This window comes from Acyrthosiphon pisum, chromosome A2 (genome assembly GCF_005508785.2).
Source record: "Acyrthosiphon pisum isolate AL4f chromosome A2, pea_aphid_22Mar2018_4r6ur, whole genome shotgun sequence".
In the NCBI taxonomy this organism is placed as follows: Eukaryota; Metazoa; Arthropoda; class Insecta; order Hemiptera; family Aphididae; genus Acyrthosiphon; species Acyrthosiphon pisum.
This window is the reverse complement of record NC_042495.1, coordinates 64,063,196-64,089,994: the sequence shown is the minus strand read 5'-3', so window position 1 is coordinate 64,089,994 and position 26,799 is coordinate 64,063,196. Positions and strand designations below refer to the sequence as shown.

Genomic DNA, 26,799 nt, shown 5'->3' with positions numbered 1-26,799 from the left:
TAAAGGTATTTAAATAACAGTAAATATCTAAATCATCCCTTAGTCCGTTATTATAAATACAACAGATTTATTATAATTTATAATATATCTGTGACATGAGTTAAATTATGTCATGATCTGTGATAAATACTAGTAATTAATAATTTATAATCAATGCGTTCCTGAATGATAAGCTCTACGCATAGACCTTATACTTATAAGAATAAGGTCTATGGCTCTACGGGGTAATATATTTTTTATACCAAGAATTTTTACCAAAGTTAATAATTATTGTACTTTTATAATTTGAAACAATATGTCAATATCATAGAGTAATTACTAATTACTCTATGATTAATATACAAATTTCAAAATTTCAAATAATCCAGACATCATACTGTGAAATACTGAAATATGTGAAATAATCGAATATTCGAATGATTCAAAACTTAAACGGGAAATAATTACTTGATATTGTATAAAGCCACGGACTAAGATATAATTTATATCTATATTATATCTTAGTCCGTGTCACGATTTAATATATCTTAAATCGTGGTCCGTGTATAAAGCACTGCTGTGGTAGTAGTAGTAGTGATAAGTCAGAATGGTTACTACTGGTAACAATGGTATTACTGGGGCATAATGTACCGACAATTCGGGAACGCTGCTACATACGTGGCTGCACATGGGTGTTTGTTTACTACTTTACTGTTTAGGATGGCGATGGCCTATGCTGAATCCCCATTCCCCGTTACAGAGCTTACTGAGCTTTACATTAAGGGATGAGTACGGCCGATATTGCATAATATCATCAACCATGATACTGAGTCTAAGTTAGACACGACGGCCGACGGGTCTAGACGGAACTACGTGCCGAGCTCTGGTAATAAAACATGTGTCCTAACCAATGGGAACGTTCGGCCGGCAGCGTTTCACCTGTTCTGCGGTTCTGCCGCGCGCGTGCGTCCTAACCACGGCGATTAACATTGAAATAACTAATCACGAGTCATGATCCCAACCGTTTTTCTATTATTATTATTCACCTAGCCACAGTTATATATACTTGTCTATGCCACAGTAAGTTGCCGTGTGGGTGCGCGCGCAGACCCGAGACTCGCACAATAATAATAATAATAATAAATGCAATATACAATACTATATAGTTGGCGGTGTGGGAGCGAGAGAGCGTTCGGTGCGTGCGTGCGCGTGTACTTTTCTGTTCGTTATTATTATTATTATTATTATTAATTCTCCCAGTTCGGTTTACGTTTTTTTTTTACTCGTTACTTGTTAGTCGTTTCGTACTTTTGTCAGTTAACAGTTTCTTCGTCCCGTCGTACTATTTTTTTGCTCCTCGTATCTTTCGTTTTTTTCGACGCAGTCACTGAAATGATCGCATGATAATAATCCCCAATTACACCCCACGATGTCGGCAGCGAACGGAACCGGACAGAACATCCAGAACAACAATAACTGCGATCTCGAGGAGGAACTTGTGAAAACGCAAAGTGAGTGTCCGCATGTTAACGCGTTTCGATCGGTAGGTCTGTAAAGACAATAGTCGTAATTACGGCAAATTGTGTTTATCTATTGTCACAGTTCAAGTCTAATGCATTACAGTGTAGATAAGGTTGTCAACTGTCGGGAGACATTACCTAATGAATAGGTACTAAAAAGTGTTCAGTTCTCTCTCACGACTGTCAACCGAACATTAGGAGATGGACGTCAATTTGTTGTGTCCAATCGCACGATAACAACTACTGACTGCTTATAATTAATTAATACTTCTTAATAATAGGTTTGAATTTGTTTTTAAATGTTAATTTATTGTTATACATCGGCGATAGGTACATAATTCTTTTCAGTTTCACGATTCATTACAAAAAAAAAAACGGAAATGTATGAAATAAAAATTAAATTAAACATTCAATCTATTTTGGTCGTATTCGTACCTTCGATAACTAGGCTAAGTTGAAGACACTATTCGTAGGTCATGTGTTAAACTGTATCCCCTCGTGTGATTGTTGGAAATATGCCAATTTATATTTTTCCACTTGTCAAACAAAATGAAAAAACATGTGAGCTGGACACTGAGTGTTGCTAATTATTTATAGATTAGGTATATTTCATTTAAGTTTAAAGAGCTACTATTTTAGTGACATACGAGGTGACATATGACATATAAATGACACATAAATGGAAGAAAATATTTGTTTTCAATGTACGTGTATTGTGTACCCAACTTAAATTAAAGGATACCCGGGAGATACTTTTGCAGTTTTGTTATAGCCTTATTTAAATGTATTACCTACATAGAAGTAGGTATATAACATTTTTAATAAAAATTATCATTTAGTACTAAATGCGAATTAGAGCAAGTTAAAAACAAATTGTTTGTGTATGTGCAGGCTATAAAATGTACCTATAGGTATCTACATAATAAACATGTTTATGAAAATTATTATTTTTAGGCACCTACCAAAATAATTGTTTATCGTTTTTTTCATGTTTATTCTAGTGTAAACAATTTGGCATGAATTGAGTTTTTTCTTAACATTTTAGCCATCCATCCAACAAAAATAATAAATGATAGTATTACCTATATTAAAAAAAGAAAATTACCTAATTTACTATCTAATTTGTACTTTCAGCTATACAAAAATAGGTATGTAACTTGGTAAGTAGGTAATTATAATAAACTGGTGAGAGTTTATATTTTACCAAAGAGGTAACTTAAATTCTGGTGGGAAATCAATAACTATTAAATGTTTATATACCCTACCTATTTTAAAAGGACTAGACAAATTAAATTCATACAACAATTTGAACAATTTGTTTTTCATATTAGGTAGGTACCTAACCTATGCTGATATAGAATAGAGTTGAATAGAGTTTCTGAATAGAGATGTGTTATTTAAGTATTAGGTTTTAATTCTTTGAAAAAGAATAAATTATAGATGTAAATAAGAATGATTTGTATATCTTTAATTTATTATGAATTGTGCTATGAATTAATACTATTAGGTACCTCATACCTACCTACCTACTTAAAAAAAAAAAAAACTACAAACATTTTGACAAAAATATTATAAGTAGGTATTTGGCCATGAAATGTCAGGCTGAAACAACAATTATAGCCTCAGTAATAGCTGATTAACTTGAAAGTATTGTTCCACATATTCAATTTCAGTTTTCTAACACTTCTCGGGGTACTGTGATACATTTTGTTGTATTCGCATTATTAATTTTTATATTATTTTTATACCTATTACCAGACATTATTTTTTACTTTGTTAACTTTTAATAATAATAATAACTTTAATAATTTAGGTAAAAAGATGTAATTAAAAGCATGATGTACTTCATAATTAAAATTGCTAATATAAATTAATAGTGATGTGCAGCAATATCAATAATTCAATACGTTATCAATATTGTGATACATTTTCAATATTAATTTTGTATTATATTTCGGGAATTAGTTTTTTTTTCTTAGGTTCAATTAGCTACCTAGGTTTTTGAATTAGTAATTATTAATTCAGTATTTGTATTTATTTATTTATTTATTTATTTATTTATTTATTTATATTGATTATTCATTTTAATAACTAATAACTAGTAATAAGTACTAAGTAGGTAATATTTAAAATTGGTATTTTCGTTATTTTTGATACAATATCAATATCGTGCAACTTACGATATTGTGATACAATATCGTAAAAATAGGAATGATATACAAAATTATATTGTTGCCCATCACTAATAATTATTAAGAAGACACCATAGTGCCACACCTGTATGTGTTGTATCCATCTTACAAACGTATATGGAAAATTTACATTCACAATATTATATTTTACTCTGTACCTACATTTTAAAATTAGAGTGAATTGACCTGTTATAAAATTTAAAGTTAAGATTATTAAAAAGCTAGTTGACCTTTTTGAAAACGTACATTTTTTGTATGTTTTAAAATTATCATAACTTAATTAAAAATAATAATATAAATAAAATCCTCCAAGAGCATCTCTTGCTCTAGATAATAATCTTACCATTAAATTTCATCATGATTCATGTGTTAATTCACTCTAATTTTAATAATAACAGTGTAAAATGGATTAAAGTTAACGTAAAGTTTTTCATGTTGTAAGTTTGTAAGATGTAGACAACACACCTGGGTGTGGCGTCATCTTAATTAATTCTCTTAATTATCATACATTGTATAGGCAAAAATACTTTTTGTAAATTGTAGGTAAGTATCTAATTACTATTAATAAAGTTGTAAGCATTTTTTTTTTAATAAAGTTAATGATAATGGTAGGTATTTAATAGGTACATAGGTAGTAGAATTAAAATTGAAATATTGGTGTCTAAATTCCAAAAATTATGACTAGTAACTTTCTAGGAATTTCTTATCTGTAGTGGCAAAGTTTTCATTTTGCAATTATTATTTGTTAAGTTCTTTGTGTTTATAGAGTAACTGCATTTTATTCAATATTTTTTTTATTATTTTATCCTTGGAAATTATAACAACGATGTTTTATATGAATAAATTAAATTTTATCTTTTCTCTATTCTCAGGAAAAATTATATCTAATACCTAATTACGTTTAAAAAGAAGAGATGGTTATTAAGAGTGTCTGAACGGGTCCATTTTTAGTATGAAAATATGTATTAAGTACTGGAAAAACTCTCACAGCCTGTAGAATTGTTGAATTTCTTTCATTTTTTTAAAGAAGAGAACATTTTGCAGGTCGAATTAAAGCCTGATTTCAAAAATTATAATTATAGAAGCTTTCAATATACATTTAAATAATGCTTAACACAATAATTGTTATTTTTCCAATGTATTTTTCTAGCATTATTTAAATAAAATTAAAATTTGGGCTTTGATCCGACCTAAAAAAAATTCTCATTTTTTAAATAAAAAAATCTGACTATTCTATAGTGAAAGTTTTTTCCAATAAGACACATTTTTGCACAAAAAACGCACTTTGCTAAAATGTTCAATTTTTTCACATGCATCAATCAGAAAAATATAAAACTTATTAACACTCAAAAAAGTTTGCAAAAAAAATTCTAAAACCAATATGTGCATTCTTTCTTTTGCTCAATATTTATTACTTAACATACGTATGTTAACAGGTAAAAAAATATTGCATAGGTATTCATCAAATACATATCACATTTAAGTACCCCGTACCTATCTATTTACCTACCTAAATAAAAAATATAGATAAATAATATTTTTTTTAAATAGTTTTTATAAAATTTGTGTAAGTAAGTACCTTCTAGGTTATTAAAAAACAATTGATTTTTTAAGAATATCTACTGATGCAATGAAATCATATTAATATACTTAAATATATATAATATTTAGAGAATTCCATAACTTATTCATACGCAGTTTTTTTGAAAAATAGAGATCCTCAAATGTGTTAAGTTAATTATGTTCTTGTATAATTAATAATTATTTTAATTGTAATTTAATGAAGATGTATTGGTAAACATAGTCACTAAATAAATATTTACAATGCTTATGCTGAGTTTTACATTAAATTAATCAATTTATTTAATGTGAAACTCCAAATGTTTATCCAATCATGTTTAAATGTGGCCACATTAGCTCACTATTGATTTATTAAATCTTTAGAGATTGTTTTGCTTCCCGGCATGAGAAAATCATAATAATGAATCCTTACATACCTATTTTAATTGTTGATGTGCAAATAAAACAAAATACAGTAATTTAATTAGGTATGTTATTTTCTTTCATCATTAAAATAAACAAATCTATTGATTTATAATATAATGAATATTACTGTTCCAGTCTACTGATAAAATTGTTTTGTGATTAGCATGTATATACATTACAACTTAGATGTGCCTAGTTGTCAAGCAATTTTCTTTTGATACAGATCTTAATACTTTTTTCTTTAAAAATGGTCTTTACAAAAACCTAAACTACTTCAGTTTTTTGTGTAAATGTGTTACTTAAAAAAAAAAATTATATTCAAGTAGATATTTAATTATTTTATCAGAAGATGGATAACAAAATGTCAAATCTTGTTGAAGGTAGGTAATTTTTATATAGGTTATGGATATTCAATTATTTATTTTTATTTCATATGAAACTTGTAAAATGTATTGTTAACAGAGATTTTGATTTTATAATAGTTTTATCAGTTACCATATAAATAGGCCATGGGTGTATTAAACCCATAACTAATTGAGACTAAAATTTATTGGAGCCCCTGTATAAATGATATTAATTTAAATAGTAAAAGTATATATAATATTAAATCAAATATTGTTGTAGGCAAATAAACTACTTAAAAACTAAGTTTCTACTGCTATTGTTACATTTTAAAGATTTTTCAAGGTATGAAGCCAATTGAAAAATGTACTCAGCATTGTAGTGCATTTACTGCAATAAATATACACCGTGTAAAAGTAGAATACCCCGGTTCTGCGCACTTTTTTTCCCCTTCCACTGGTCACCTATGCCATTATGTGGAAGATGTGCATCGCTGGATGGCAACAGGTCGCCGGTGGATTCTACTTTGTGCCGGTGTATAGTTTGGTACTTTCTTAAAAGGTATACCCATGGAATATCCCTAACAATTTTCAAAACTTTGAAAATTAATTTTGTTTTTGTTTATTTATTAAAATTCTTATTTTGGCATATTATATTTAATCAAATCTTAAATAAGTTATCAGTATGAATAATCTAGTGAATAATTATTTAAAATGTATCTTATAAGAAATATAATATCACCTTTTGGACCAGTAAAAATGCTTTGATTTTCATCTTCTAGGATTCTGGTAACAAATGGATCTAGTTGATACTTAATCAAAAGTACATTGACACAATTTTTTTCAACATTTTATCAAATTTATCATAACGAAAATGTATAAACAATGTTTAGCGCAGTCACATGCATTTTTTTTATAAGCGATTGATTTTCAAATATTAATGGCGTTGGATATAAAATTATAAAATTATAAAACTTGGACTATACTAAAATTATAGTTTTCTATACACAACAAATTTTTCAAAATATTAAGCTATTTATAAGGCATTTGGGATGTTTTGTTTCAAAACACCTTTTTAGATTCTATAAAAAAGCTTGAATATATAATATAAATTCCCACATAAGTTGATCTTATAGCAATTTAAAAATATAAAAAAATTGTAGGTACAATTTATTTTATAAATTTAAATTTTTATTGGTAGGGTAAAATTTCTTGAAAAATTAACAAAATAAAATGTTCGAAAAATGCCCAATTACTCAATAATTGTCCTCTTATCAATATTCCATATGTTTTTGTTTATATTTGTATTATTTTACATATTATATAAAATTATAACAATTATTTTACATATTAAATATTATAAGCTAATTATTAAAAAAATGTTGCTCATTACTTATTGAAAAAACATAAACAAAGTTAGTATTTAAAAAAAAAAAAGCATTCAGACTTTTTTTAATAGTACCAGCTATTTGTTTGAAAAACTAATCAATGTTTTATGATAAATGATAACATTTTTCTGTCCTGAGTTGAGTAGGAAAAATATCAGAAATGATTGAATTAATTGTTTTAAGATAATACAATATTTAATTGAGTAGATAAATTCTATAATAAGTAAACAATATAAAATGTAAGTCATCTCTTAGTATTATTTTTTAATAAAAGTGTAATCAATGGATCTAATGTTTTTATAATAGGTATTTAAAAAACATAGTAGGTATTTATTACCCAATGATTATTATTATATTGTAGAATAGTGTTCATTACATTGTAAAACTTAGTTACTTATACAATTATAAATATTGTCATTTAAATATTAACTATCATATTATATTCCAATATAAAAAAAATGCATTGTACTTTTGATGGTATATTTTTTAAGTTCTGTATAGTTGGAATATTATATTATTACAGGTATCAGTAAATATAATAAAACTAAAAAGTTTATTACCTCCCTCCAATATTTTTTGATTTGTAGTATCAATTCTGATTTAGATATTAAAAATAAAGGCATATGTAATTTGCGCCAAAATAAAGATATCTATAGTGCGATCAAGTTCAGACGATGACCAGATGACCGCCTAAAACTGGTTTGGTCCCATGTTAACTGATTATCGTCTTCACTTGGTCGCTCTATATATATTTATTATTTGCTAACATTTATTATTATACATCCAGGGTATGCATTTTATTTTGATGTCATATCTAAATTTTTTTGTTACATTTAATTCAAGTTTAACATAATATAATATTTTAAAATAAAAATGAATCACTTCATTGTCACCAAAATATTCATTTCTACAAATAAATCTAATGTTATTATTGTAATATTTTGTTTTTTCAATAGTTTAAGTTTTTAATGATATTTTAAGCTGTCTTTTTTTGATTTTTTATGTTATTTGATATAGTTTTGTTATTGTATAATTCCGTTTTAGTTTTTGTTATGTTTAATGATTTAATGATTTTTTTCCGTTTTTTAAAAAATGTTTTTAATCTTTGATTAATAGTTCATGTTATATATTCAAGTTTAATGTGTTATGACTGGTGTGAGCTCTGAAAATGTGTCAGGAAATTGAAAGTGTGGCACATATTATACCATTTTATTTTCTGTCTGGATATAGATTACTAAAATTAATATTTAGGTATGGTGCAAACAATGTCATGTTGTTTTTTTATATTTTGGCATAGATTACATACGCACTTAAGTCTACCTAATGTTGGCGCAAACAAATACTAAAATAGGTATACATTCTTATTTTTTAGAAAAATGTAATGAGCCACTGTTATAAGTTGTCTACCCACCTAAATCAGAAAATAAGTAATACAAATAACATAAGGTTGATAAACAAATAAATTTGTTGAAGTTAAAATAATAAATGGTTTTATATTTTACAGTTTGATAATATTAAATTAAAACTTTTTTCAGGTGTTTCAAGTTTGGAATCCGAGTTGTCAAATTTTAATATTTATTTGGAAAAAATATATTCTTCTGATTCAGATGTATTATTAGCTATTAAGGTAAAATAGTTTTAGTTGTCTCTCTTATATTTCTTTACGCTGTGTATTATAAATAAATAACAATAGAATTTTTGTTTATAGAAATTAAACGTATCAATTAAATACTTAGAAAATCTATCGGATGTAAATTTATTGGAAAAAAATGATATATTGGTCACCACCCTGTTTGAAGAACTTGCAGTCAAGCGTCCATGTTTCAAGTATGCCAAGTTAACGTATTATGTTTTATTCATGGTTTTAAATATATTCAAAAACAATTATTCATTCAACATTTTATTTAGAATTCTTGGGCGTCCAGCTTTGTTGGAATTGGCTGAAAGCCCTAAAGGTTTACAGGGCATTAATCGCCATCGTTATTGCAATGCACTTGTTGGCGCTATTGTCAGTGTTACAGGAATTCAAAAGAGAGATGAAATGGTATTTGTAATAAAATGAATCAATGTAATCAAATAATTGATATTTTATATGTCATTCAGGCACGTCTTCTGAGTTTGATCCGTTGGATGGGTGGTAGTTTTCGAGAAAGTATTAATTACAAAACTACTCATTTAGTGTCTGGTTATGCATGTAGTGCTAAATCCCAATATGCATATTTACATGAAATTCCAGTTATTGGATCTTCGTGGCTACATGCAGCATGGGAGAGACGCGATGAAATGGAATTCAAAGCAATCAATTCATCATTTGTAAGTATTAAAATTTATCATAGCAAAACACTTTTTGATGAAATTTGTCTATAGTTTTATGAAAAAAGTCATAAATATCAAAAAATATTTAGTTTTCAGAACACAAGCTAAAACCATTCCATGGAGCCAAAATATGTTTTTCAGGGTTCACGGAAGAAGAACGATCACATATGGTTGACGTTTTGTTACAAAATGGAGGGACTCCAATAGAGGATGAAAATGATTCAGAAATCACTCATCTGGTAAATATTATTTTAATATTTTGATTTTGCATTGGGAAATTGTAATTTATGTACTCGTGTTGTATTAAACTGTTAAGACAACAAAATATACAGATTTGAATTATTTAGATTCTTTACCAATGTTATTTCTACATTTATACCTCCTATTAACAATAGTAAACTTCAATGAGAGTAGACAGATTCTCAATTTTATGTAAAGCACAACTCTATGGCAAAAACATGGGTATAACTTATGTTTTGTTTTAAATGTTTGAATTTTTATTTATAATTTTGCTTTTGCTATACACAAGACTACTAACCTTAATATTGTGCATAAACCATGTATATTATGAATACATGCAAAATAATGATGTGATATACTAACAAATTTTTGCTTATTTATTTTTAGTTTTACAGGGCAAGGCTAATTTTTTTTTTAAACATTTATGTTTGTTGGTGTAATGTTTTTTCTGTTTGCATGTCAGGTTACAAAGGAAGGTTCTAGTCCTTTAGGCGACCGAGATCCAAATACAGCACCGTGTTTACGAGGTGTTTTGGCTCCTAAAAATCTAATTCAAGCATTTGATAAAGATGATTCAAGTCCTAATACTCGAAATGGGGGGTTAAAAAGAACACTGAGTGTGGTAGATGGTGGAAATGTGTCTCATGAAACCAAGAAGATTCGCCTTCAATTTTTAGACATGGATTGCGATGAGTTTTTGTTTAAACATCCTAATCCTATGTCAGCATGTTTGGATCAAACCGATCAAACTTCGGTACATATTTTTGACATTTATTAAAAAAATATTAAAAATTAAGTACATCAGTATACAAGTATAAACTAAATGAAAAATGTATTAAGTAAAATAGTAATATTCTCTTTGATATTTATAATTTAACTAAAAAAAATTAAATCTTGCCTTGTCTATAATCATAAATTCATAATTAATGGGTTTAAATTGAATGCAATTTGTTTATTATACATCTTAATTGATTATTGCTTAGTTTGTTTCTATAATAAGTATAAAATATTTATGGTTTTGCTCTCTTTATATTATAACTAAACTAATATTAATTTATCATAATGTTTGAAGACACCTCAATTTTTTTGTATATGGAATAAAACTTAATATTTTGTAATGGTATATTTTTCTGGCATTAAACAATGTAACACATAAACATAAATAATAATATATTATGTAACCAAAGATTGAAAAATTGACAAAATAGATTCATAATAAAATAATATATAAGTGTTTTTTTAGAAATGAAACATATTTATATTCATTTTTTATTTGTGTAAATAAATAAACTAACAATATTTGGATATTTGGATTAGCTAAGTTCTAAGCAGCTATTAATTATAAGTTTTAAATATACACACATGATACACAAAATAAAAAGTTTGATTGTTATCTGATACAATTCGGTTAAAGTTGTCCTTTTGGTAAGAAAAAAACAATTAAAACTAATTTGATTATATAAACCAGTACCTATAAATCATTAACAACTAAAAACAATATCTGTTGATCCTATTGGTCCCAAAAAAACTGATGGATCCTAAGAACTAACTTCATCCATAGTAACTACTTTTTCTTTCATCTTGATATCTAAATTATTTACGGTCAAAAATACTTGATAATTTTTCTACAATCATGAAAACTACAATTATCTTATGTTTTGTTATTTGTAATTTTAATGTTTATAATGAATAGAGTAGTTAGTTAAGTGTCATTGGTCATGACATTGTGTAATGTGTGGTTGAAATGTCCAATAAAAATTAAATTGATATTTTTTAATGTACTTAAACATAAAAAGATGATATGATATCTAGAAAGATTTAAAGTATGTCCGGTTCTGTATTTTTTATCCTTTCAATATTTAAAAAAAAAAATATAAAAATTGAAACTTATTGGATATTCTCTACAAATTGATTGTTAATTTATTTTGATGGTTTGATGCTGGTAGAAAAAAAGACAAATAATGAACAGTATTTCACACATTTATTCCAAACATATTATGACATAGTGTATAATTATTAAATTATATTAATTAACTAATTTTTTTTTTTATTTTCCTTGGGTTTAAAATTGCAAATATTTGAATTACTGCAATTGGATTCATAGCTCTGTTTATTACTAACATAATATATAAGCTTAACATTGCATCGCTATCATAAATGCTTAATTTTTATATCATTAACATTATTTATAATTTTTAGCTAGCTATTAACCACGATATTCATTATACATTTTAAGCATTAATTAACTTTAAAGTTATATATTTAATTTTATTAATATATATACAGAGTGTAACAGAAAGATATGACAGATTTGTGTATGATTTATGTGTCATATCTTTCTGTTACACTCTGTATAGTATATGGCACATTAAATATTTGATATTTGGTATTAGCTAATTTATGGAAAATCATATAAGATGATTTCCTTCAAGAATTGGTTAAAACACAATTCACTTAGGTAACTTACAATCTCAACCAGATTTTATCTCCAGATAAAAATTAGACCGCTGTTTCATATTTATTGGGTATGATATTAGTGATGGTTTTCATGTTTATTTCTATGGATTGATACTTTACAAATTTAGTTTAACACAAAATAATGTACATTTTCTTTTTTAGTTTATCACTATTAATTCAATAGGTAATAACAATATACATATAACCTACACAAATTAACATTTTATGTAGATTTTCATTAAAACATTTTTCCTAACCATTTTTCTTTTAATATTTGGTAAATATTATATCTAATTCTGAAACAAATTGTGTTTTTCACAATTATTATTAAAAAATCATTCAATAAAATCTTGTAAATCGTTAACACTTTGTTTGCATATGTTAAATATTAAGACTGCGGCATCCCTAGCCTATTTTTTAAATCAATAATTACTATAGGCTTATTATTTAAAAGTTTGGGAGAACCTAAGTCCATTTTTCTGAATCAAGCATTCATTAACATAAGTGTATACAAATTTAAAAAAATAATAAAAATGTTTTGAAATACATTTTTTTAAACAATTATGAAAATTCAAATTTTGTTAAAAATAATACCCAATAACAGAGATATATTGTATGTTGTATCTATAACAAAGTTGTCTTTAAAAACCATTAATTCTGTACAAAATATTTATGGTTGAAAAATTGAACCGTGTGTGTGTATTTGAGTTTATTGTAAGAGGCAAAGAGAGAACATTTTGTTGGTTAAATTTTGAGATAAAAGTTTAAAAAAACTTCAGATATTAAAGATAAATAAAATATATAAAAACTTAATTATTTTTAAAAGTATTTAACTATTTTTTGTTCTATAATTAATAAATAAAAAAAAACATTCTCTAATAATAACAAAATCCATTTTTGATAGTCAGCTTATTTAATGTGTTATTTATAACATTGTATTTATTTTATTTATATTAGGTTGTTAATGAATCTTCATTAGATTCAATTCCTCCTGTCAAGAAGAATAATGCTGAAATTCTGAAAGAAGCATGGTTCTGGACATCTGTGCAATATCAGAGTTGCGCCTTAACAAAAGAATATTTATTAACCAATGTAAGAACTAATTTTAATATTTCTCAATATGTAATTTGTTTTATACTTATGCAACTTCAATTGGCTTAGTTAAATGTATCCAACACACCTACATCTGCTCGTGTAATGTCATCTACGTTAACACTAAGTTCTTCTTCTCGGGCTCGCAAAAGAAAAAGGCATTTAGACCGTTTGGGTTCTTTGCTAAGACCTAGTCCAACACCTGTAGCAACTATTGGAGAAACATCACCGACCAATAGTTCAGGGCCATCAAAACGACGGTCATCAGCTGCCAACACCCTTGATGGCCTAAGGTTGTCGTGTGGATCATTTTTAAATTTCACAAACAGCCCAGATCATCCATCACCTTTTAAGCTCCCAAAAGGTAAGCATTTTATAATAATAATAATAATAATAATAATAGTGGGTTTGAATTTAGATTTAATGTATCTTTTCCAGATCAAGATATAGTTATAAAAGATAAACCATTTAGTCCACGATATCAAGTTTTCTCTGAATTATTACAGACTGAGATTAACTATGTGGGAGTGTTAAAGACAATAATTACTGTGAGAACTTTTTCTTTATTCATAATTCATAATGTATATTTATTTATTTATTTTTTTCAATTTTCATTGTACCACAGTTATTTTTTATCCTTCATTCGCCTAATTATTCAGGTTTTCATTTTGTTCATAGGTGTACAAAGAACCATTAGAAGAAATGATAGACAAAGAAGACTGTTTGCTTAATAATACTGAAATAAAAATTATTTTTGGAAATGTTTTACCTATTTATCAAGTGCATCAAGAAATGTTAGAAGAGCTCAAATGCCTTGCTACATCATGGCAAGAAGATAGTAGTATAGGCAGTGTTTTTCTCAAATATGTAATACCACACATTTGACACTGGATTTTGCAATCAAAATACATTTTTAATATTTTAATTATGTTGTAGTCCAGTGAATTAGTGAAAGCTTATCCACCGTTTGTGAATTTTTTTGAAAAAACAAGGGAGATGTTATTGCAGTGTGATCAAACAAAACCTCGTTTTCATGCTTTCCTCAAGGTCGGTCAGACAAGGCCCGAATGTTGTCGACAGAGTCTACAAGAACTTCTCATTCGACCTGTGCAACGCTTGCCCAGCGTTAGCCTTCTGTTAAATGGTGAGTCATGTGGAATGGTTCAAATTGTTTGTTAACTTAGAGCATTAGACTCTTGCACTTAAGTTATAATTAAATATTTTTATAGATATATTGAAACATTCTGACAAGAATAACCCTGATCACCAAGCTCTAGTATCAGCCCTAGCCAGTATACGAGAAGTAATGACTCATATAAATGAAGATAAAAGAAAGACTGAAGGTCAAGTTGTACTTTTTGATATATTTAATGATATCGATAATTGTCCTGTGAGTATACCATTTAATTATATTTTTATGAATGATACTCTGATTTATGTAAATTATGTTTTGTATTACTTCAATACTATGAATGTGTACTTTAACAACTGTCATATTTTGTTTTTAGCCTCATTTAGTTTCTTCACATCGAAGTTTTATCACAAAATGTGATGTAGTTGAGCTAAGTGATAACCTTAGTGGTCGTGGGGATCATCTAACAATATTTGTTTTTTCAGATGTTGTTGAAGTAAGAATTATATATCAATTCTGCATAGAGCAAAAAAAAATGTAATATGATGATTTTTGTTCTATAGGTTTGTAAAAAAAGAAAATCTTTTAATGGAAAAAGTCCAAAAGAACTGAATTCTGGTTCACACAAATTAAATGGCGGTGCCAAATCATATAAACATATCAAATTGATGCCATTAAATATAATTAAACAAGTTATAGATATTAGAGAGACTGAAGGTAAATAACCTTCTATATATGTTGTAATGAAGAACTGCTCTTTTTTAGTGAATGATTGTCATTCAATCTTTTTATATATATTATATGTAATTGCCCCATGTGGATGAATATTAACATTTAAGACAATGCAACATCTGCATTTGTTATCTGCGTTTTACAAGTGTGTAATATAGCCAATTTACATTAAGGAGTTCACGTTTATTTTCACTAGTTTTAATATCAGAGAATACCTTAGACCTATTACCAAATAATATAAAGGTTACACAATTGTCTTTATTCTGTTGGATATTTTTTTTGTGTTTCAATTTATAGCAAGTTTATAATCTTGTGAAATATAAAAATTCGAAAAATGCATCTCACTTTAAAATTAAAATGTCAAAATAACACTTCCAATAAAATATATCATCAAAGTTTAGGATAGAGTGACCAAATGGTTACTATCTTCTTGAATATTAAAAAATTGGTACTCATGTAGTATGCTACCCATCGGTGAATTGTTTGCTATTGGAAAATATGACATATCACTCATATTCTGATATAATATGTTTTTATTTTATTTCATACATTATTATAATGAATTTATGAAAAAAACCACTAGAAAAATAAGCCATGGAAAAAAAGTCAAATAAAAATTAATAAATATATAAAAAAAAATAAAGAATTAAATTATTATTTTAAATTTTAAATATAGTTGGTCATAATATTAAAATTATAGAAAAAAAAATCCAATTTACTTATTTGAAAATGTCAGTTATACTAATTTTTGTCTATTATATTATTAATTCTACAATAATAACTATAGTATTCTATAGTAATCAATGTATTGAATTTACAATCATGTCTTTTTTTAATTTTTAATTTTTTTTTTGTGCAAACCTATTATAATACTTACTATGATAATAAATAGGTAAATATCCACCAAAACAACAATAAAAATAGTACCTATATGATATAAATTATAATAATCATTGACATGTACAACAACTAGATAGCTGTCTCCTTATCACCATAGTTGACCACCATTTACAAAACAGGCAATGTTTACAAAATAATATTATCACAGTATATAATATATATATATAAGTATATATGTATTTGAATATATGTAAACATCGCCTGCTTTATAAATGGCGGCCGACTTCAACATTGGTCACAAGTCACAACTGTAGTATAAACTGCTATCTAGTTGTTGATCATGATAACAGTATAAAACATCTTACAATTATTGATAATAATAATCATCGGTAATATATTAAGCAAGTTTTAGTTAAATTGTATTTAATCAGTAGGTATAGTATACTGTTTTTATTAGATGGTATTTTACACGCGTATAGTTTTTTGGTGGGTAGCATACTATATGAGTACCAAAAAATATATCATTAAACTTTTGTTGTAAGTAACATTAATTCTGAACTACTTTAACCAATTTTGATTTGCGGCATACTTAAAAAACTATGCTTGAAACTAATGATAGCAATTTCAAGTAACTTAACATTAGGCAAAGGATCTTTATAAGGTATTCCACAAGCATAATGTCATTGATATTAATGTGAACTTTGGTAGTTATTATGTAAATTTGCAAATGCTATTGTTATGCTAATGATAATTTTTAATTAATTAATTTATACAAAAAATGTATAAGATATGAAGAAAAGACTTTTTATTTAATTTATTGAAAAAATAAAATATTTTTTTCGAAGATTTGTTATTGGTTAATCCAATAATAATACTTTAGAATATAATCCTATAAAAATGTTGATTAAGTTATTCTTATTCCAGACTGTCGTAATACATTTTCGTTAATGATTATTGACAATCATGACTTTAAAGAACGATTGTATACGTTTACTATGACTGGTAGTAATAGCAGTGCTAATCATAAAAATATATTCTTAAAAAATATATCGCAACAAGTGGCCAACACCGTGTGTTCTGTGAGTATGCGAGTGGTTTAGAGAGAAGCATTAAAAGAAATTTATTCAATATTTGTTTTATTAAATTTAGGGCAATATATTAGTATCATTGGATTCTCAGCAATTGGACATTGATACAAGTGAAATTACTACTGGTACTCTTGGGAAAGCTTTCAAGTAAAATATTATTATGAATAATATATTTTGATTGTGTGAAATTGATATCAATATGTATAATATTAACATTTCCATTTGTTGTACAGGTTTGCAAGCAGAACACGCATTAAAGTTGGACGAGCATTGAGCTTTAATAAAACTCCCAGCAAGTTAAAACGAGCAGTGTCTACAATGATGAGTCCTGTTCTCAGCTTGACTAACAATGGAGGGCTGGGTACACACGCCCTAACACCGTCCACACAATTAGCCAATATGCACTTAGCATCGTGCACCAATTTAAATGTGAGCCCATTAAAAGAGCATAACAGTAGACATAGTTGTTCACTAACGAAAGTCAAGAAACATGTCAAACGCAATTCTAAATTGCGAATGTCTAGTTAAATTTTCAGTCGGCGATCATTTGGAGAAGATAACATGTGTAGTCTTTTGCTTTATAAAAAATTAATTAAAAATCTTACCTTATTGGATCTCAATAAAATAAATAAGGTACTTGACAATTCGCTTTACTTGTTGAACCAGCTTACTGTGTCGATTAACCTGCAATGTCCATATATGTGGTAAAGACCTTTTATGGTTGAATGTGTGCATGTATGTCGTGTTATAGAATTTTTATTATTTAGTCATTACCATATTATGTTCTAAATAATTAGCATGGGCTATAACCAATTTTTTATACTGTACAACATTATCTTGTACATTACTTTAATTTTGGTAAGGCTTTGTTAATGTTGCTTTTTTTTAAAAAAATATAATCGCTTATGTTATACAAACAGAATTAAATGTTACTACATTACTGTAGTTGACACCCCACGAAGAACAAATTTTGTACACAATACACAATGTATATAATGATATAAAAATAATATGTGTATACTGAATGTCTATTAGAAATTATACACCTCCCCCCCCTTGAAAAATCCAAGATACGCTACTATACAGGAAGGATGTATTTAATTTGTAATTATTTATTTATTCATTGAAATAATTTATGGCTAAACAACAAAACAAATTACATTAATTGTTATAAACAATCAATAATTACTAAAAAATTCTAATTTTATTATTTTTAAGTGGTTGAGTTGGTTATTATTAATATTATAAAGCTTCTAAGTTACTATTGCACATCATGATATATAGTTTTTGGAACACCACATCAGATTAATTAGTTTAAAAATAATATTAAAATTAATGACTCATTTTTAATAATTATAAATTCTGGTAAACTGTTTCCTATTTTTATATGTTAATTTTTGGTTTTTATTTAATCTCATCCGTGCAGTTGATGCATATTTTTTATTTAATTTTTATGTTGAACAACTACACGTTTTTCTTTAGTTTTATCATTTTAAACCTTTTATATGTGTAGTACAATGTTCATGAATGTTCTTTTTGTTTAAACTTTTGCATCACTAGTAATGTGTTTTTACTCTCAGTTTATGTATATAAACTTTTTGTATATAATATACAAAATAAGTTTGATTCGATAATCATATAATAATGTTAAATAATAAAATAAATATGGTATAAATTACTCTTATATTGGTAAAATATTAGCAGTGTGACTAATATTTAAAAAAAAAATATATAAATATTAGTTACCTTAATGGAAATAATATTTTACAATATTCCTAAGTACTGAATTTGGTAATTTCTAATTTTAGGAAATGTCATCAGATGACCATACGTTTCCATCGCCACCAATGTCAGTTCAGCCAAGCAGAAAAAATAAAACGTCGATGTTAAGTCTATCGTCGGCGCCCAGGTAGCGTCCAACGGCCTATCGATACCTGGTAAACACTTTTCGAAACTCGAAAAATGTTGTTTCAATTTTAAGCCATCAGTATCGATAGCTATATTATATTATTATAATAATTATGTTTTCAAACTCAATTTTAAATTTTTTTAAATTAATTATTTTATTATTACCTTTTTTGTTAGTATTTAAGATTTGTATAATTATGTTGTTTTCAACTTTTCTCAAGACATTCTTGCCTCAAAATTTTCTTATCCTATACTTCATTGTCAACAATCGTTCATTTCATAAATTCCATTTCTACAAAATTAAATGTTTACCATACATGTTTACTTGGTTTCATACTGAGTATATTAAAGTTACCATGGTATATACTTTTGTAGTCTTAATTTATATATTTACATAAATTATATGTAAACAATTTTATTTTTTAAATCATGGAACAATTAAAAATAACATTTAAAATGGTGCTCAAATATTTGATCATAAACTACTTTAAGCTCAAACAATAATTTTTTATGTATACTATGTGTGTTTTAGGAATTATATATTTTTATATATTTTTAAATTTATTGTGTAAGTGTAAATATGACGATTCAGTTTTGTGATGTATTAGAAAAATGTATGAAATCAAAATTAAAATAATTTGACGTATGAATTACATTTTATGTGTAAAATAATAATATAAATATTTAATCTATTATGTAGAATTCAATTATTATATTATTTTTATCAATTTATTGTTGAACCCTTTTTGTCTTACTTCCTTCATTAAAATCTCATATTTAAATTTAAAAAAAACAAGAGAAAAAACAATTTTTGTTATAATTATTATATAACAATAATATTGGTCTGCTAACTTTTTTTTGGCCTACCTACCTACCTATAATTGTTAGCATACCTACATTTCAAAAAGTTGAAATGACGCTCCTGAATTAAATTTATGTTAAGTACACGATTTGTTTAATTTTTTTTTATGTTTCCTTGTAACGCACTAACACTAAGAAGTAAGAACACTACTTTATAAAAAATTTTAAAATAACACCTATGGGGTTGTTCTGGCCTGGGGGTCATCCCCCTTGTATATGCCCCTTTATGCTTAAGATGTTTTTAGTACCTATACCGCATATAATGTTTGGTGCTGCTCTCATGCGGACTACAAATGCATGTCTACCATCATAAATATAGATCGCATATCGTAGCAGAAAAAAATAATTATTTATAAACTGCATTATAAACACGTACATCCACTAAAAGATAAAATAAAATTGGTCAGACACAATGTTCTGATATATGTCATATCTTGTATTTCCAACTATATTTAGGTATTGTTATTAAAAGATAAAATTGTTGATATATCTAAACTAAGAGGGCAAGGAACAGTTACTGACTGGTTTAATATGTGTCGTGAAGTACTGAAGTATGTTCGAATGTTGTTCACAAACGACCAAAAATGGTGGGAACTGAGATTGATCCAATACACATTGACGAGGCTAGATTTTCCGGAAAGAAAAAATATAATTGTAGTGGGTTACTCAATGGTGATCAACCCCCTTCATTGGAAGACAGTGACGCTGAAGTCCAAAACGGTAGAAACCATGGACAAAGAGAAGAGGACCTGGGGTATTTGGTCTAAAAAAGGTTCTGACTGCTGATATTTTTATGTACATCGAAAAACATAAACATATATTATAATTATGAAAATATAAACATGGCGTATTACCTACGATATACGAGTAGGTATTATGCGATTTACCATCTACGCCTTACAAGGTAGACCGCATATTATGTGAGCAGAAATATGTCGGTAGTCCGCATAGAGAGCAGTACCCAATATTTGAAAAAATATCAAATGTATATTTCGGTGTGGGTTGATTAAAAATCATAACTTGTATAATTAATAGTAAAACAATTAACCGCATTTATTATTGAAACAAAAACATTTCAGATTCGTATAATACGTCAAAGTTATAATAATTATTCATTGTGAGATTTTTAATTTAATGTTCGTTTACCGCGCCGTATTCTGAAATTGTTGGTCGATCTTACCCAAATGTATTTAATTGTGTTCCTATTGAATATCTTTCAGCTGAAATTTGTAATTCGTTATCACCGACAGGGCGGAAAAAAAATAGTTTACCAACAAGTATACTAAACGTCGTCGATCGTTGTCAAAAGTCTTCTCTTTAGAGTTTAGCTTGTGTCAGAGTTGTTCGTTCCGGTATCGATATGATGCCGCCGCCTCAGTGGCTTGACTCCTCCGTCACATTTCATCGCGAATTTCCATTCTAAAATCAACGCTTCTTTCGGTGTTATCTGAAACGAGATCAAAAATATAATTTACACATTCACTCGGATCCGGTTCGGGCCAGACCGGGCAGATGAGGTATATTGTCTTGTATCTAGGTCATTGGTTAGGTATCGGTCAATAAATCATTTAAAAAAGTCCGAACTCATTTTTACAGTCAGTGACAGACAAAAAGTACGAAATTATGTAAAAATTATCCGATTCACTATATTAAAATTGATACAATTTTGTTATACAATAGTTATATTTGACGACTATTTCTTATACCTAAATCGCCTACAAATTACAATTAAAAAATATTATTGTTCCATGTAAAAATGAAGAGTATGATAGGTAATACCTAAATCTAAATATAAGAATTTAAAATAACTACCTAGGTACCTACTTAATAAGTTATGTACATTTTATATTTATAGCTACTTTTGTCTTAATCTACCTATTTCCTTGGGAAATTTGACTATAAGTTTCCAAATGTCGGATTAAATGGGCAATCCTATTATTCCAACTCCAAAGTTTCGCCAATATGATTTGTAGTTCGTACGGTACTATGGTGTTATAGATGTTTTAAGAGGTAATGTTTAAAACAAGTCGAGATTTTTGTACGTGAGTATTTTTAATTTATGTTTGCATGATGCCAACAATTAACATTTGAAAGAAAGTTAATACTTATAAGTTATTACTAGAGCAAGGACTTTCATGCATTTGCATATTTTTACTGGTTAACTTTATCGTATGCTTTTTAAGTACAAAATACTTTTCATAACGTTTATGATGAAATACTCAAAGTTTTTAGTGCATATTTTTGATTATAAGAGCATATTTTAAGCTTTTAGCATATTTTGATGGTTTGTCGAAAATCAAGCGCTTTGGTGAATATTTTTCATGAACTAAGGTCAACAATTGTTATAAACTCATAAAGACGATAAAGATAAACGTTATCTTGAAATAATAATAATGGTCAGTAGGTCAGTAGGTATTTATTATGTCTATTTTTGTATTTTTAACGAATAGTAGGTACGTGGTATAAACACGATAGTATCAAGTGTCTACAGTCAGTGGGTAGATTAGATTCGCATTAGTTCTAGAACATTCACCGCGTGTGTGTTAAAGTTTCGTGTTTAATTTTCATATAACGTTAAAGGCGTTAAGGGCATATTTAACTGAATATTTTTAATTTTTTGATGCATAAGTGCATATTTTTCAATGCATATTTGATGATTTTTTTAGTGCATGAAAGTCCTTGCTCTAGTTATTACAGTTGACATTGAGAAAATTGAGTGTTATACCTACTAAAATGGATGAACATTTTTTGGAAATTATCTACTATTTATAATCTTTGTCCCTCTTTAAATTACATCGATGAGATAATTAATGTAAACCTATACGACTATTATGTCTATAGGTAGGTATATGAGCATAATATAGGTATATGTATATTATAGATAGGTACATAGATCTAAATCGTGGTATACTATTGGACATTGGTTATAATCATTAGCCGTAAGGTTAATCTTTTGTTAGAATAACCGTTGGCATGCAGACGCGATGAACAACAGATATTGCCTACTTACTGTGGATTTCTGTAGCTGCATGTAGGTACCTATAGTAGGTATATCAACTATTTATACTTGACAATACTTTGTAATTGTAATATCAGTATAAGGACAAATAATCAAATAGATAGGTACAATGTTGAATATTGTATAAGGAAATTATATAATATAATATTATATTATAATTTTATTTTTATAGGTACGAATTGAATAATTTGTATTTTTGAAGTAAAACTTCTTTCTTGAGGTGTGGGTGGAAAAAAAATATAACGAAAAATGAAATGACACCTTTGATGCTAATGTTCTCGGAAACTACTCGACCGATTGTCTCAATTTGTTTCTTTAATGTAATTAATTTATATCCCGGAAAAGATTCTTTGGTATTGCAAAAGCATATGTCTAAGTTAATTAACATTTAAAACATAAAATCGAGTATAAAATCATGTTTTTGTAGAAAAAACTTAAAAATATAATATGTTATAAAGGCTTCCAATCACCACAAAGGTACCTACCTAAATGCGGCTTTGCATTACCTTACCTCTTCTTCGATGGCCACTTTCCGGATGTTCCACAAAAACTCCAATATGGAAAACATAAACGCAATTAAACATCCGAGAACCAGTACCACAAAAACGCCACCGATTTTCGTAAAGCCGAGTTCGTCGCTTTCGTCTTCTTCCTAAATTGACAAAATATAATACGTGATAAAATGATGATTCGAATGGTAATTCATAAAATTTTATAATTTTTTTTTTTATTAACCCGCAGCAACAGGTATTGGGTGATTTTTTAAGTGTAGTTGGATTAACACAAAACATTTTCTCTATGTCTAAAAGCTTTTCAATTTAATACAAGGTTCCTCGTCAGTTCTTATAACAACAGTTCAAAAATATTAAAGATACACGAGTACAATTTTTGTTTGAAAGTTCAAAATTCAAAATTCTATAAAATCATGAAAAATGTTGTAGGTTGAAAAATGATAAAATGATTAGTTTATATAGATAGTTAATGATTGAACATTTTAAACAAGGTTTCTCATAAATAGTTCCAGTGGCGTAGCCAGGGGGCTACAGCACCCCCCCCCCCTCCCCCCATTGACTGTGTTGACCTAAGACTGTTATCAAGATTAATAAAAAAATAAAAAAGTGTAAATAAAAGACATATTGTATTTGTATACTTAACCCCCCCCTCATACTATATCCCTGGCTACGCCACGCTGAAAGTCATTAAGTCCAACTTAGTACAGCAAGGCACGGATCCAGAGCAAAGATCTTGGGGAGGGGGGCAACAATTTTTTTACAACAAATACAATTATCCCAGAGTACCAGAGTACAGTCGAGTCGCGATAACTCGAAAAACTTGACAACTCGAATTGTGTTTTATTCCCCTAGAAAATGTTCCCCCTATAAATTAGTTGGATATCTTAAATAATACATACCTCGAAGTGAATTTTTATCCCCGTTCTACTTCGAGTTATCGCAACTCGACTGTAATTTGTATTTTAACTATAATTTAACTATAATTTAATTAAAAATTAATAAATCTCAAAATGTTCTTATGCCTATATTAAATATCTCAAAAAGAGCCGCAATATTTCGAAAATGATATGGTGCATATAAATTACTAATATAATCATTCAGTGTCATCTATATTCAGATATTTTTTTTAGAGTTACTAAAAAACAAAATCAATTTTTTCAAAAACTGATTTTGCATTAAATCTGAGTTTTTCTCAATTTTTTGATTGTTCTTCTTAACGCTTTTGAGAATTATTGAGAATTTTTTACTTTTGGCCCACCCAAACACTAACTAGATTCACTTTTCTCCCGAAAAATATGCTGTTGAAGAAAATTGAAGCATTAATTATACAGTTTTAGTGTTCCAAAAAGTGATGACAGACATAAATAAAAAAAACTCATCATTGTAAAACTAAACATACATTCTTCAGACATAATTTAAAATAGAGACAACACAATACATTGTAATTACTACAAAGACTCACCTCGCATTTATTGTCTCCTTGGACTTTCCACCATTTGTCTTTGAGTTCTCGCATGAATCCGGATTCTTGTAATCTCAACACTGATTCGCTAATCAGCGTACGATACGGGGAATCTTAAAAGAAAAATAACCGATTACGTTATAGGTACATACATAATATTATATAATAAATAATAATATACTTAATTGTTCCATACTATTGTTTATTAAATTAATCCAATAATTTCGTATATTATGTAGGTACCTAAAAACTGGCTACTACCTATACCGGGCTTTATTGTTTATAACTTTGATATATATATTATACTACATTGCTACCTTGATATATATTATATTATTTTTTTTTTTAAACATTCATTAGAAGATATACCATTACAATCTGTAATATTATTTACAATGAGCATATGAGCGGAATTTACAATGACTGTGACAGCGTGAGGGGAGTAGCTACCCAGCAGTAACACTCGACGTGAAATTTATATATTATATAAATGCAATTTTTGTGCAGGGAAACCAGACAGTCTAATACTCTAATTTTAAACTAATTTCTTGCTGTGTTGCTAGAAAATAAACCTATATAGGTATGCAGGGATGAATTGGGATTTCGAACGGAATAATAATAATAATTATAATACTTATTATATTAGTGAGTTGCCTAATTGAGATCATTGTTTTCTTGTGCATGATAATAATTATTACATTATATTCACAATAACAGTATTAGGTATTAAAACCTATGAGATAAAAAAGGTCTAAAACTTTATGTTGCCACATCAGACTACAGCCACGACCAAGCACGGATTAATAAGGGGGGTGGGGCGAAGAGGGCACGGTCCTGGGGCCCATTGAACTTGGTGACATTGATATTTGATGGGGGCCCATCATTATCCTTAAAATATATTTTTTAACGCGTCCAATACAGTTTTCAAGAAAAAAAAGGTGGGTAAGTGGATGTCGCTCTGCTGTACAGTAGGTTACAAGTGGGTCACTGTATAATGGATAGTATTAAATTTGAATTCAATGATATAATATCACTGTATAAGAAAAACGATTCTGAGCGGAGATGGTATGTCAGTCGAGGTATTAGACATACCTATTATAAGTATACTTATCTATAGTATTAAAAAAAAATTGACCTATAATAGGTATTAATAATAAATTCCAAATTAATCATATCACAATATCCATCAGGTAACGCGTTATACATCAACAACAAACCGTGGTACTATCATAGATATATAATAGTATACTTTAGAAGTTTCAAGTACCCACAAATAATATTATACAATCATTACAATCACAAAAAATAAATAAAATATTTATTCCAGGTTTTTAATATGTAATTTCGTCCAAATTTGTACTTAAAAAGACTATAAAAATAAACTGTAAATGTATTTTTTAGATTTTTTGGTAACAGAATTAATTACTTACGTGGAATCTTGTTTAAATTTTCAATCCTTAGATATAAAAGTTGAACATTTTATAAATTTTTAACTACAAAATAATTATTCAATTTTAAATTTGATAAATTTTGTCAAAATTTCAACTTCAAATGCTTATAAAAAAAATTCTGCCTATGTATTTTTAATATTTTTCAACTGCTATTGTAACAATGTATCAGGAGCCTTGTATTAATTTTTAACACTTTTTGGCCCAATAGATAAAACTTTATTGATATTTATAGAAAAAAAACTAAAAAAATTGAAAACTTACAATGTCCGTAAACAGCTCAAAA

The 26,799-nt window shown here is 27.4% G+C and overlaps 2 protein-coding genes across 6 annotated transcripts; one reads left to right on the top strand and one right to left on the bottom strand.

Annotated features, from left to right (window-relative positions):
• The first annotated feature begins 1,038 nt into the window (after positions 1-1,038).
• On the top strand, positions 1,039-19,904 carry LOC100164037 (protein ECT2). 5 transcript variants are annotated; one of them, XM_029490755.1, is made up of 20 exons: positions 1,042-1,490; positions 8,779-8,852; positions 8,942-9,033; positions 9,115-9,233; positions 9,315-9,450; positions 9,510-9,719; positions 9,812-9,961; positions 10,426-10,716; positions 13,377-13,511; positions 13,581-13,875; positions 13,950-14,059; positions 14,190-14,378; positions 14,448-14,655; positions 14,741-14,901; positions 15,020-15,139; positions 15,207-15,360; positions 17,140-17,294; positions 17,365-17,450; positions 17,537-17,732; positions 19,112-19,904. In XM_029490755.1, the coding sequence occupies exons 5-20, from the start codon at positions 9,448-9,450 to the stop codon at positions 19,214-19,216; spliced, it is 2,568 nt and encodes an 855-aa protein (XP_029346615.1). In that variant the 5' UTR covers positions 1,042-1,490; positions 8,779-8,852; positions 8,942-9,033; positions 9,115-9,233; positions 9,315-9,447; the 3' UTR covers positions 19,217-19,904. The 5 variants fall into 5 exon arrangements, 4 of the variants coding, with proteins under 4 accessions (XP_001943305.2, XP_029346615.1, XP_003242704.1 ...); XR_510475.3 differs by lacking the exon at positions 8,779-8,852 and having other exon boundaries at positions 1,039-1,490; positions 17,537-17,936; XM_001943270.5 differs by lacking the exon at positions 8,779-8,852 and having other exon boundaries at positions 1,041-1,490.
• A 1,166-nt stretch (positions 19,905-21,070) lies between these two features.
• On the bottom strand, positions 21,071-25,207 carry LOC115034301 (glutamate receptor ionotropic, kainate 5-like). The gene is made up of 3 exons (XM_029490756.1): positions 25,066-25,207; positions 23,603-23,743; positions 21,071-21,519 (listed from the first exon to the last, which is right to left on the bottom strand). Exons 1-3 carry the CDS (start codon positions 25,117-25,119, stop codon positions 21,397-21,399), a joined length of 318 nt encoding a protein of 105 aa, XP_029346616.1. The 5' UTR covers positions 25,120-25,207; the 3' UTR covers positions 21,071-21,396.
• Positions 25,208-26,799: the final 1,592 nt, after the last annotated feature.

Bases quoted from the DNA above. Each gene is read 5' to 3' on its own strand.
- LOC115034301 (XM_029490756.1), bottom strand. From the start codon at position 25,119: ATGCGAGAACTCAAAGACAAATGGTGGAAAGTCCAAGGAGACAATAAA. The intron at 23,744-25,065 runs GTGAGTCTTTGT...TTGTCAATTTAG, and splicing joins AAGGAGACAATAAATGCGAG to GAAGAAGACGAAAGCGACGA. The intron at 21,520-23,602 runs GTAAGGTAATGC...ATCTCGTTTCAG, and splicing joins AAGTGGCCATCGAAGAAGAG to ATAACACCGAAAGAAGCGTT.
- LOC100164037 (XM_001943270.5), top strand. From the start codon at position 1,409: ATGTCGGCAGCGAACGGAACCGGACAGAACATCCAGAACAACAATAAC. The intron at 9,234-9,314 runs GTATGCCAAGTT...CATTTTATTTAG, and splicing joins GTCAAGCGTCCATGTTTCAA to AATTCTTGGGCGTCCAGCTT. The intron at 9,451-9,509 runs GTATTTGTAATA...TATGTCATTCAG, and splicing joins TTCAAAAGAGAGATGAAATG to GCACGTCTTCTGAGTTTGAT.